This window comes from Acanthaster planci, linkage group LG01 (genome assembly GCF_054643075.1).
Source record: "Acanthaster planci isolate LZ-2023a linkage group LG01, COTS_SCS, whole genome shotgun sequence".
NCBI classification, from domain to species: Eukaryota; Metazoa; Echinodermata; class Asteroidea; order Valvatida; family Acanthasteridae; genus Acanthaster; species Acanthaster planci.
The window spans coordinates 28,790,196-28,803,458 of record NC_141777.1 but is presented as its reverse complement, the minus strand read 5'-3'; the positions used below and the strand labels follow the sequence as shown (position 1 = coordinate 28,803,458).

Below are 13,263 nucleotides of genomic sequence, written 5' to 3'. Positions count from 1 at the left end.
GCGTTTTAGCCTCTTTCTGACAGTATGTTAGTATAATTAACTTTAACAGCTCCCGTTATATTTCGGCTTGAGCTTTCGTATATAAGTGCACCATTGGGGCTTGGACACCACATACACTGGGGGCGCTGTTCATGATACAGATACATGTACATTCTAAGCATACTTGCAACCAACCTTGCTGCCAAAATGCGTATCTAAAAATGCTTTTGTACTTATTTCCCCCTTTTCAAAACTACCAAATACATTTTGTTCCTTTCGAAGTTTGAACAACACTAACAAGTCACTCTTTACCACTAAAAAGTGTATGGGGGATGATGGACTAGTCCATACCTTGATCAAAAGTGGGGATACATAATCCCAATCCCCTGGGATACACAATCCCGTCAAAAACACAACAAAAAGCATTTTAGATTCGTCGAGATAAACAAGAAATAAACCATCTGTACAGACTTTCAATCCTGCCAAATAAATCTCTCTTTATTTTGCTTTTCTTCTATGAGGTGTACTACAATGAATAAGAAATTCATACACAGCGAGAAAAATAAAGCCAAAAAACTGTGAAAAGTTTATCCAACAAAGAATTATACAAAAGTATTAAACTTTCTCTACACTAAGAGAAGATATTGAATGAAAATCATGACCAATTCTGTGAAACAGCCAAATGATAATTCTTGACTGATTATTTCGTTCCTTCACCATATTCTGTACATTTATCTAGAAAAGTTGTAATCAAGTCATCAAACATTGATCATAAGTCAATCCCAAGTCGAATCATCCAATCAAGATTAAAGTCATATGCATTTCAGATGAATTCAGACACAAGTATTCCTTACAGTCCTTCCCCAACGTTCATCCTCTCTCACACTGACCTGACCTCTAACCTGACTTGAAAATGCAGTTACACCACTCCAACCTCATACACTGAAAGCCAAACAGTAAACTTGAATTTCCAAAGGACACATCCCACGATATCACTGAATATTTTGACACCCACATATCTATCCAATGGTTTATATAACATTCAGGTTAAGATTCGGATACTTATTAAACAGTTATTCAACTGACATAATGGTTTTCTTTACTCCATTTACTACAAGTGCAAGATCTGTACCTTTATCATTTTCCCAGCAGTGCAGGATTAATCTTTCACACAAAGAGTGACTGTGTTTGCACAGTTTTTTAATCACCCTGTTCTAGTAAATAAGATTTTACACTGGGTAATACAGGACTGTACAGTTCACTTTGCTGAACCTTGGGTTATCCTTCTTATGGTCCTGGTTTCACTGACAACACACACAACGAGACAGGGAACTACATTTCATCTTGATTTGTCTGGACCTGTGATTGTGGTCCGGAATTTCAGGTATTTCAGTATTTCAGTAAAGTTACTTTACAACCCAACTCAACTATATCACATACATGTACACTACTGCCCTATTAACTTATTGCAAGTAACCACAAATGCTTGCACAAAATCTGAAACTCCAATAGACAAATTGCGCACCGTAAATCACATGACCTATAGTGGGTGTCAACTCCATAGCAATGAGTGTTTTGAGTGTGGTTTACAAACAATACAGCTAAATTATGGTAGAGTACCCAGCACATCAGTAGTCTGGGTACTGTACCTACCGTCAGCTTTATTTTTGGTAAATGATACTTATGGAACACTTTGCTTTTGGTGGACGCCAGGTTTGTTGAACTTAATACCCACTACAGGTCACGTGACTTAGCAGACGCAATCGGTCTATTGCTGACCACTTAATAAGAGGCACTTTCTAAGTTACAATACACCTTTTGCCAATCTGGTCAGTCAAGAACTGAATAACTGGCATCTTCTGCATCCCAAATCATCAAAATGATGCCATCTTTATAGACATATACAGACATATTATATCATCCCTATTGAAACCTGCTTGACTGGCAGCATACTGATATTTACCCACACCTCACATCATCACTTGAGAAGATCCATGGTCACGAATACAGATCTTAAATTCACCATTGCTCTTAACAGAGAGAAGCTAGGTTGATTGTTGGACACAACAGTCATGGTGGTTGTGGTATCCTCACTAAAACTCTTCCAGTTTGTGCACTGTTCACCTGAGTAATTTTCAATAGTACTCTCTGCCATAAAAACAAACATGGGCTTATACATGGGGCCTTGTGGGGTACCAGAACAATGGGAAGTACCCCAAAACTGATATTTGGAAATACTCAAAGAGGGGAAATTTTTGATGGGTAAAAATCTGTCGCAAATTGAAGTGTTTTATATAAGGGACAGACGGTCGAAATTTCAACCCAGGAAAGTGAATTCGGTTTAGATTGGAGTGATTTGAAATTTTTTTGCATGTTGTGTGGGAGTTTTGTACACAAGAACAAAGGGAATACCCCACAAGTATAGCTGTGTAAGGATGTGTGAGTAAACGTGTGACGTATTGGCCCAGAGGGACAATGTAGCTAATGAACTGCTCACTCATCCATTGTACTAACGAACTCTCACTCGTCCAGAACCAGTGCACTTAATAGCCGAATGGAATACCAAAGTCCATTGCACATCCGTGGTCTCCGTCGCTGTCTGAGTCATCCGTGTCCCAGTACTCGCTGTCCGAGCTCCAGCCGCTTGAGTCATCATCATCGTCGGCCAAGTCGAAAAACGAGTGCTCGTAGTGGTCCTTGCTCATGACCACCGGCACGATCAAGATGTTGACGGCCGTCTCTGGCAGCTGCTTGGCCAGTATCTCGGTGAGGGACCGCACCGCTGCGCTCTTGACGGCCGTCTCTGTGGTTACATTGTACGGGTAGTCCTGCCTCGGGGTGTCAAAGGTGATGATGGGGACCCCCCAGGTCAACTGGCACAGGTGCCTAAGATTGCCCAGGGCATTGCACCTGTCCAAATTGGTCTGAATCAGCTGGTTGGAATGAAGATGGGAGGATGAATAATGCTTTACAAGGACATGAACATTAATGTTAGGATTGACAAAAAAATGGGGTACCATTGGTGGGTCCAGCATTGACAAAAGGGGGGAACCTGGTATTTCCAAATGGGAGTTGCCCCAAAAGGAAGTAAATGCACACATTCGAGTCATAATATAAAGGATAATTTTTGTCTTTAAATTTTAACCAAGTTGGCAGCAAAAGGGGAAAAAATAACAGCATGGAAGAGGAAAAGGGAGCGTCCAACTTAAATCCACAAAAGCAAGGGGGTGCACGCCACGTGCGCCCCCTCCTCTCCCAGAACAACTGCTGAATATGCTAAGGGAGGCAGAAATAGAGCATGGACTGGTAAGTGGGAGATGAGCTTTCTAAAAAAAACCAGAAACGTCCATACAAGAAGTCAAAAGAGAGAAACCCTGACTTCTCAATGACTCCGTTTGTCATGTTTCAATATATAATCACACCATTTTTGCCCTCAAAGCATGATTTTTCTAATAACTAAATTAATTAAATGGAAACTGTGCCTTGTAAAAGAAATTTGATCAAAGTCTTCTTCAATCCACTCTATCAAGAAGTACAGCCTCAACAGCAAAGCAGAGTGAGGCTGGTAGGGAGAGATTGAACTGGGGGCCCAGCGCACATGTAAAAGATGTATATTTCAAGAGAGATTGGTTGTGAGCTCAAGCAGTCTATCCCCACCAAACGGATGTTGCTGCTGAATACAAGAATGCCGTCTCTTGTTCCTGCACCGAGTGAACCTGATTCCTCTGACTTTGGGAGGGGGTGTCCCAGTTTGACTTTGGGGCAAGGGTTAGGGGATAGAGCAGGCTGACTGTGCAGGGCTTTGACAGACTCACACCTGGAGCCAAGGGACAGCTTAAGAGAAGTTCAAAAGATGATCGTTTGCCAACCACTGCCCGATTTTCCCTGGTAACCTGTGCATAAAATACATGTTGGGTGCCAGGCAAAATTGTTAAAGAGGTTGACAAATGACCGTTGCTGAAAACTTGCCATAAGCAAATTCCCAGGAAGCTTACCGGCGCTTCACATCCTGCGGCACAAGGTCCCATCACATGACCTCGTAGACAGACCATGGGCCAAAAGGTGAGAGACTGCAGCTTGACCAGGCACTGCAACGCAGGGTTGATGTCGCTCGGCATGGTGTACATGATAAGTTCTAGCTTCTCTAACCTGAGAATGCAGATAGGATACAGGAAAAGTTGGACACTGGTCAGGGCAGATTGACAAGCCATGCTTCATGCACTTTGTTGGGATTTCTTAACTTGTAAAAAGTGTTTGTTGACTTCCTTCTTTTAAAGATTACACAAAGGAAACTTGTTAAGAAAACCTGCAATATCTGCACGAAACAAAGATTTACGATTCAGTGAGGAAGCAAAAATACAGAAGCCAACCAAGAGGATTAGAAGTGATAATTAGTCACTGAATTTCCACAGTATATATACAACTAATGTCGCTCCTTGAGTATTTTCACTAAATGACTCTTTTTACAGTTTGCATTCAGCAATACTAATGTCAGCTCTTTCCCACAATGCAACATACATGTACAGGCAATTGAGCATACAGGAAAGTTGTGCTGTTTGGAAGCATTATTGTCTAAGATGTCCAAAAGTACACAAATACATAAAACATTACAATCCACAATAAACTTGATTTCATCAAATCTTGACTCCAGGCCTTCATAAGAGATACAGATTGGAAATTACAAATGACCAAACCATAAAAGTTCTTTCAACGTGTACCTTAAAGTAATATCTCTAGTTACTTTTTTGTCTTCTTGGGACAATCCAATGGAAACAAAACAGACTTTACCCTGTCAATTTTCGAAGTGACTCTGAGATATTGCATGTACACTGTGGTGTAAAATCCTCATCACACCAGCAACCTCCATTCTCCAGTCTTAAACTACGCAGGTTGGTCAGTTTACCCAAGATACTGTATGTCTGAGGGGAAAACATGAATCTTTAAATATCAATGGCAGCTGAATCTGACAGGAAGTGAATCTTAGTATGTCAACATGCCGATAAATAAAAAAACACATTTAAAGCATGTCCTTTAAAATATCCCCATTTCTAGTAAGCATCTCTAATCACAACTGAGTAAATATATAATGAAATCATGAATTTGATTTGAAATCAATTTTCACTCATAGTGAGTTAATCAGACCTCCAGAGGCATTTTTTGGAAAAAGAAAAAAAGGTTGTATCTAAATCTGAGTTATTCACCTGTTATTGTGGACAGTCATTAGCATAATGATTGGCAAACTGATCAGGTCTCCACCTTGTGTGAATGTGCAATATTCAGCTGCTGCATACTGTTTTCTGTCTCTGCATTCTGTTAGTGCTCATCTGTTTTGATACACTCAAGCAGTCCCTCCTTTCTCAAATTTGTAACCATTTTTTTAAGCCATCCATATTTACAGATTCCAAGAATGCTGCTGAAGTCTGTGTCAATTTACCTCTGCCCTCCAGTTGCCACAGTCTCCAAGTTCTAGCTCCACAAGATCTGGCAGCTTATTCAAGAACTGATATTCAGATGGCATGATCCTCGATTCGTGTAGACTTGTCAGTGACTGCAACACATGTCAAATGAAAATATAAAATTAGGAAAAAGACAAAGGAATTGAAGACTGATATTAATCTGAACAGAAATTCTGTGGCGCTTAAAAATGGTGACACAACCCAAAGGTTTTATGGCCAGATCATATTCAGTGTGACAGTGAGTGCAGGCGCAAATTTGTGAGTTTTGGCAGAATTTGCACTTTGAATTATTAAACACATTTCAGCCCAGGTGCATGTTGCTGCAGATGCTTTGTGATGTCAAACAGTGTTGTTAAGATCAGACACAACACTACTCATAAGACCAGACTCAAGACCACCAGAGTACACAAGACCAGTCTAAAGACAAGACACAAGACCAGTCTAAAGACAAGACACAAGACCAGTCACAAAGAAGGACCAGCAGTGTCTCACACAAGCCGCCGATAAAATTCACACCCAGAAATCAACTGTAACTTCCTTTGTTCAAAAAGGACCGTTACAAATACTCATTTCTGCCAAGAACCATGGTTGAGTGGAACCTACTGCCAATTGACATACGACAAATAACAATAGTTGACAGGCTACCGACAACATTAATTAAGATGGATCTAACTACTTTTATCAGGGGAGCCCACGATTAGTATACATTGGCCACGACACACCTGCAACAGTTTATCCTGTTTGAGGAGTTTGTTTGCAGTACTACTACTACGAAGAAGAAATGCTACCGTTGAATTTAATTTGAATAGCTTGTGACTTGAATTCAAATTAGAGGTCTTATGTTGTTCTCGTGATGGTCTTATGGGGTCTTGTGATGGTCTCAAGGGGTCTCAACAGCAGCACTGATGTGAAAGTAATACGCACTCATGTGAAGCGTTAAGTTACACCAATGGAACAATACTAACCAACTTCCGTAGATGTTTCAGCTTTTCTATGCTTGCCAGGCCACCAGAGAAAGACATGGAGGCTTGTAGCAGGCTGCTGACTGATCGGATCTTTAGCTCCTCCAGATGGATTAGTTTGCTCAATTTCCCAAGGTCAAAGGTAACTCCGTCCCTAGGGAATGCAAAACAAGATGTACATCTTGTTTCATATCGAGACTCCAGTCTCAATTAACTTTCACTCCCGATATAAACCATGTATTAAATGCAACAATCACTTGCATGATGCACCTCCCCCCCCGGGGTGCCTGGTCCCTTTCACATCCAGTCAAATCAGGAGAATGGGCATGCATCAAGTAGACTTTGGTTCGCCATAAACAGCAGGGCGAGTAAAAACTGTGGCATATTTAGAAAATTTACATTACAAAACCATTACAAAACAGCAGATTAACAGAATGACCGACTTCGGTATTTAAAAAAGCCAGGGTCTTTCGGGAACAAAGCATGCATGTGAGTCGGCAAATGGCTGTGCTGATAGGACAGACTATCAAGTGCACACATAGCTGTTCCTGAATAGCCTCGTACTGAGCATGTGCAGTTGGAATACTGAACTGGCTCACTGGTTGCTTACAGCTTACATCTTACACCTAATCCTCAAATAGATCATTTGAGAAATGATGAATGTATTTAGCAACCAGGCGGGGCCTAACCTTTTGTTTAAAAACCTGCTTATAACACCAAGATAAATTTCTCTTAGTAGTAATGTCAATTTTATTGTTTTCCACTCATGCCTGTTTACATTATTACCACGGATTCAACTCCTTTAAGCCAGGAAAGCTCAACATCTTAGCAACAACACTGATCCTGATGGAGGAGACATACTTACAAGGGTTCTGAGTTCTCATCAGTAAGCCAGCAGACTTCTAGAACCTTCAAGTCAGGGAGGTGCTGGATGATCTTCGTAAGTAAGCCTGTGTAGACATACCCAAAGCGCAGGTACTGCAAGCCAGGCAGCTTCTTAAAAACGCAGTACATGCTGTCCCAGTTGGCTGTTCCTTTGTTCTCCATGTTGTAAAAATCCTGAAATTAGGAGACGGAGGTGAAGATTATGCTTAAGAGGGGTCATTCCATGCCAAATCATACAAAATCAGGGAACCCAGATAAGATCTGAATCAGATTTGCCCGAACACATTCCTTCAAGGATGCTGCCAGAGCAAGCAATTCATTGGTGCAAAAACGTAGCCTGACACCAGAACTTTCAGATGCTCTAAAAAAAAAAAGATAAGATATCAAGCTAAAATTTTCTTTGGTTTGGTATGACAAAGACATTAAGGAATTCTTTCAGGACATCCGAGTTGGGTCACACAGGAGGGTGTTATTGTGAACAGATGATAAACATAACAAAAACTAAAACCATCACCCTTTTAGTGCCCCAAATCTGTTCTACAAGTAGAGAGCAGGAGGCAAAATTCCTTTACATTTGTCATTTCTATAACCTTGTTCCCTCCTCTGGCCATTTTAAAGATCTTCAAGATAGGTGACACAGACAAACATACAAATTTTAAGAAACGGAACAAAGCTTGACAGACAAAACTTAAACATCGCAGTGTTACGCATCAGTTCCACTAGTTGGAGGGGATCCCTTTCCTTAACTGTTGTTGGCCCTACAGCCTTCTCATATCTGGTCTACAAGTTTTTGCCAACTCACAAGCCTGACTGCATCCTTCAAAATCCTTCAAAATCCTCTGGAAAATCCAAACATGCCGAGACAGTGCGAATGACATCCTGGAGCAATCTACATGCAGATGAGTTCAAGTATCAACTAGGCCTACATTAATGCATGAGTGTGGATAAAAAACACAAGGTCCAGCAATAGACTTGGACATACTTCACCCTCCGAAATGGGCAGGGCCACTGGGCCACACATATTTCTGACATGCAACCTTAATTCCTTGAAATTCTCCACTTCGGCAAGGAGCATTTTAGAGGATTTGAGAAGGTGAAAACAAACAAGCAAACAACTCAAATATTTGAAGACTTACTAGGGCAATGGTGCCGTGGATCTGGAAGGCCTTGGCTGCTCTCTTCCAGCTCAAAATGTTGGCATCTTCAAGAGCCACACTTCTCCACTGAAATTTAAAGTTGAGAATAATCTTTGTGTCACAGGGCTGGTACCAATTAATTAGATCTGGGCTTACCCCTGGTCTAGCCAGGGCTTGTGGCATGGCTTAAATGTGAATTAGTCTACTGGTTCGAGTTAATGTACATATAGCAAAGTTGATGTGAAGACATAGGTTTGCAGCCAAATTGGTGCACAGATGGTACAAGTTCAAAGTGGCACATGACAAGGGAATGTCTTTGGCCAAGATGACCAACGGTCAGTCCTTTGTCACAAGCCTCTAGACTAATCATATGCAAAAAAAATATGGAGACTAAAAGCAATCAGACAGTGCAATGGAACCTACGATGCTCTTATCCAGTGAAAGCTGACGCCATGCCTGGCAAACCAAGCCCGTACTCAAGAGATGACCGATGGGTAGGTAGCTGAAGATCCGGAGCAAGCAGCATTGGGGTAATGCACTGACGTGACAGCCAGCATGCTCCAGGTCATCAGAGGTCAGAGGACCATCTGCACAAGAGGTGCTGTCCTCTGCTGCGGCAGCAACACAAGGGGTGTCTGACTCTGCCTAAGAGGTGTGAAAATGCAATCGCACACAGCCACATCAGAGACATGTGCAACATTGTTGACAAGCCTGTATACACATACTTTCCTGGTTGCAAGAACTGGGCCATTTTCCAACACTCGACTTTGGCTCCGTCTCAGGCTTGAACTGTTTTTTTTTACTACCTGACTTTGAAGTAGTAAGCGCAATAATAAGTCTGATAGTGTCACAAAACATCAAGTAAGATGCAAACGAGCCAAACATTACAGACCTTTAATTTAATAGACCTACAACATAATGACGTAATGCAGTCTTTACCGTGGTGCATTGTGGGTGAAAGGTGTTGCAGGAACGCGTCGACGTGACACATTATGTGTAACGTATACTATATGGCGTGTGTATCAACCTGACACGAAAAAAAGAACAAATTTTTGAAATCCTGATTATCGTCTGAAATGGTCCATGTGAACTGCTGTGCTCCATTGTGTTTATCAAACACTCAACGAACGCCAGAGCTGCCATTTTTTTAACTTCCACGGGACCGCAAAAGGCGACAGATTTGGATAAGTTCCAAATCTGTTGGGAAACAATCTCCTCCCACTCACTTGTCCATGGGAAAATTGTTGGATCTGGTACATCGTAAGTTTTGTCTCTGCCTACACAATGTAGACTGCATACATGTGGCATACAGAGGTCCACTTGGACTTCGCTTTGATGGCCTTATTTCTCACGGAAATCTGTCGCCTTTTGCGGTCCCGTGGAAGTTAAAATACACAGCTCTGGCGTATATAGTATGCGTTACACATCCCCACCTTTCACCGCGGTAAACACTGCATTACGTCATTATGTTGTAGGTCTATTTAAATGCTTCAGGCCCACAATCGGGGATTGGTTTCAAAGACGAAGCCTGAGACGGAGACGAAGTTGAGTATTGGAAAACGGCCCTACACAAACAAAGACAGTCACTGTGACAAGCTTTGGGACTTCCACAAAATGAAAATTTGGAAATGAATCGTTCTCCAGATTTTAAAATCACTGAACTGAACTCTCAAATAAATTAAGCAATGCTAGTAGCAGTTCTTTTACATAAAAGGATTCTTAGGTGTCAAAAGTCAAAGGTGTGAGTTAGCTAATACATTACATATCATAATTCACAAATGCTCCCCAACTGAACCAAATCATTTAATTATGTATGTTTATGGAGTGCAGTTAACATCTTTAGAGCACCATATAACAAATCAACCGCATGTACCAGGTAGTAAACAACCTGACATTAAACATACCATTGCTTCCTGATGATCTGTTTTATCAGGATCTTTTTTCTGTTTGGAATGGTACTTTTTGGAGTCTTGGCAGCCACTTTTGCTTGCCTCTTTCTTGGGCTTTACTTGCTTCTTCTTGGATCCTGATGCTGAACCTGGTTTTCTAGAAGGCTTGAGGGGGGCTTTATATCTGCAATCAAGTGATAAAGAGAAGTTCAGATCACAGTTTGGCAAAGTAAGCAAAACTTGATGCCAATCATTGGCTGAAGTACAGAGAGTCTCTGTTAACTGTGGTTTTGTGTTTTGAAAATTAAAGTTCTCCTTCATTCTTAAATCACAGGTAAACCACAATGATTTTTAGAATGGGCTCAAATTTACAACTGAATGTGCAGAAAATCACAGTGAACAGCCTGTACCTTTTGCCAATGGTTGCTGGTGGGAGCACATCCGAACTTGGCTGGTTATTGAACCCTCTTAGTTATTTATCAGTCACTTCAGTTGTGAAAAAAATGGGACTTTACCTAAAATTCAGAGTTTCCCAGCTTGCCCAGCGGACAATTCTATCTTCAGGAGGAAGGTAGCTTGGTTTGAGTGGACTGTGGCATGATATGTGAGGCTTACTGCTGCTGCTCCGGCAGTCCCTACTGTTGCTGCATTGGGCTGCTTCAGAACGGTTATCAGAGAAACTGGCCATCTTTACGCCTTACAGAGTACTGAAACTCCCAATATCCCCTGTAAGAAACTAAGAGTAGGAAAAATACAAAATAATTAATAATAATATTTACATGAATCATATTTAGGAACTGTGAGGTACCCTAAGCGCAGCTCAGCAAAAATTTCAGTGATATAAGCTGAACATTTGTGTGATCTTCAGATCCTCGGAATAGCTTTGAATGTCGCGCCTCAACAATGTATGTACATGTTCATGTAGTTGGCATGGTCCACACTGAAATGTTGAAGTAATGCTGGCTCCACTATGGTTAGTAAATTTCTAGAGCGCATTTCTGAACTTTATTTGTTTGCAGATCACATTTGAGAGAAATTCACCAAAAGTATGCCAACCTAGCACTTCAACCATGACGCAAACAAAAATGATATTTCTGCCAGCATGTTTACAACAAAATGACTATGGCACACACTTTGGCATACCTCAGTTGGGCCAGCCCAACTTCAGCGCTCTAGTTGGAACAGACAGATGCCTTATCCACTGGCAGTGGAAATGATGGGGAGGGGGGAAGGGCAACACTGGCCCCTACCCCGAGTTTTCGACTTGAGGATAATGCCCCCTCCCCCAACTGTTGGGGAGGTCCTTTAATAGCTGATGCCTGATGGTTTCACAAATGGTCCCCCAACTTTGAAAATCATTCCACTACTGTTGGCTTTAGCCTTTAGTTGGGGTGTAATAAATACATTTTCTGCAGCTCCGATTGTTGTCTTGAGACTGGGTGTCAGATCTAAAGGTTGACACGGTACTTCAAGTCATCGCAAGTAAACAAAGACTATCCCCGGCATACAAATGATTGGACAAAGAGGACACTCAAACACCGCCACAAATGATGCCACAGTGATGTTGTTGAATAGCAAAGACACGAACAGTTGAAATAATAATGGAAACACTTTATTTTGATGCCCCAATTGTAAAAGGGTTCAAAATTGAACAAGTACATGCACAGGCATTAAAAGTGAGTGTTGTCATTTAAATGTATATACAAAAGTAGAATTTTATCCCGATGCAGGAGCCATGTCTGAATCTCCAAAATTGACTTTCATTCAGATGTTTTCCTACGTCTTACTCATTTTCAAAAAAATTAGACATACAAACAGTAGAAAGTAAAAATTTATTTTGAAATGTATGATACTGTCAAATGAAATCTGCACATCTGGGTGATCAACTTATTATGTGGCACAATTACATCACTCAGACTCAATCCCCTTTGCTTCCTAACATAAGTTCACAGCTCTAGATATGTCTAGAAGATGGCTTGAAAGGGGAAGAAAGCCCTACATCAAGTCAAATCTAAAATTTGCAACAGCTGAGGATCGACATGATCGTGACTTAGTTGGTTACAGTCCCAAGAGTGTGGCTCGGAGGCTTGACCCGCTGCAGCGAGGCAAGTGAGTCTCCGGGCCAGCCGAGGGAACTGACTGCACCAAAGCCAGTGCAACTGTACATTAGCACACAGAACTGTGTCTATCATACCCCCAGAACTATTTGGTCCGACGTCTGCTCTGCTCCCATGTGGGAGCAGAGCGGACGTCGACCCCACAGTTCTGGGGTTGTGTCTATCACTATATCAGTATCAGGTTAGATCAGTCATCTACCCTTAAAGTTAGATTTTGACATCATATTGAAGTTCAAGGGGACATGTTTCGGCAAGTCTTTCCTTCCTCCATGGTCGAGTGAATGCTTTATGAACACGGTGCGGGTGGTATATGGGTGGTGGAGCTCATACTACGCCGCCATCCACCCCGCACGATCAACCTCATATCTGTCATATCCAGGTACAGGTCAAAGTGTCAGACTCTTCTCAAGGGATTTTCACCTTGTACCCACGTAACCAGTCATTCAAGGGGTCGTTTTTTAGAGTGGTGGGGTATTTCCGGGAGGTGGGACTGGGCGTGGCAATGCCGCCAACCCACATGCTATCATGGAGGAATAAAAATATCACCAAGGAGGAAGGAGGGGATATCACCATGCTATCACCCGGCTAGGCCCGGCCCTTGGCTTGGCCATCGTGGTGGGGTACGAAATATATTTTCTCCCAAAATTCTTTCATCACATTCCAGTCTCTTTTCAAACCGCCAGAAAGTTAATAAAAACAGTAGGAACTTTAACATTTCACTCATAAATTGGTCAAATCAATAATACCCACCACCGCCACGCGTACGCGCCGAGTACGTACGTACAATTACAACTTACTGCAATAGCGCCCTCTTTTGAAATTTGTTTAGCACGATATAG

General features: G+C 41.7%; 1 protein-coding gene across 5 annotated transcripts; it reads right to left on the bottom strand.

Moving 5' to 3' along the window:
* Positions 1 to 450: 450 nt before the first annotated feature.
* On the bottom strand, positions 451 to 13,221 carry LOC110985982 (uncharacterized). Of its 5 annotated transcripts, none has more exons than XM_022247528.2 (11): positions 13,175 to 13,221; positions 10,823 to 11,043; positions 10,323 to 10,491; positions 8,842 to 9,063; positions 8,419 to 8,505; positions 7,263 to 7,456; positions 6,401 to 6,551; positions 5,414 to 5,527; positions 4,768 to 4,898; positions 3,975 to 4,128; positions 451 to 2,912 (listed from the first exon to the last, which is right to left on the bottom strand). In XM_022247528.2, the coding sequence occupies exons 2-11, from the start codon at positions 10,993 to 10,995 to the stop codon at positions 2,523 to 2,525; spliced, it is 1,785 nt and encodes a 594-aa protein (XP_022103220.2). In that variant the 5' UTR covers positions 10,996 to 11,043; positions 13,175 to 13,221; the 3' UTR covers positions 451 to 2,522. The 5 variants fall into 5 exon arrangements, with proteins under 5 accessions (XP_022103220.2, XP_087000351.1, XP_022103221.2 ...); XM_087144225.1 differs by lacking the exon at positions 13,175 to 13,221 and adding an exon at positions 12,971 to 13,168; XM_022247529.2 differs by lacking the exon at positions 13,175 to 13,221 and adding an exon at positions 12,995 to 13,168.
* Positions 13,222 to 13,263: the final 42 nt, after the last annotated feature.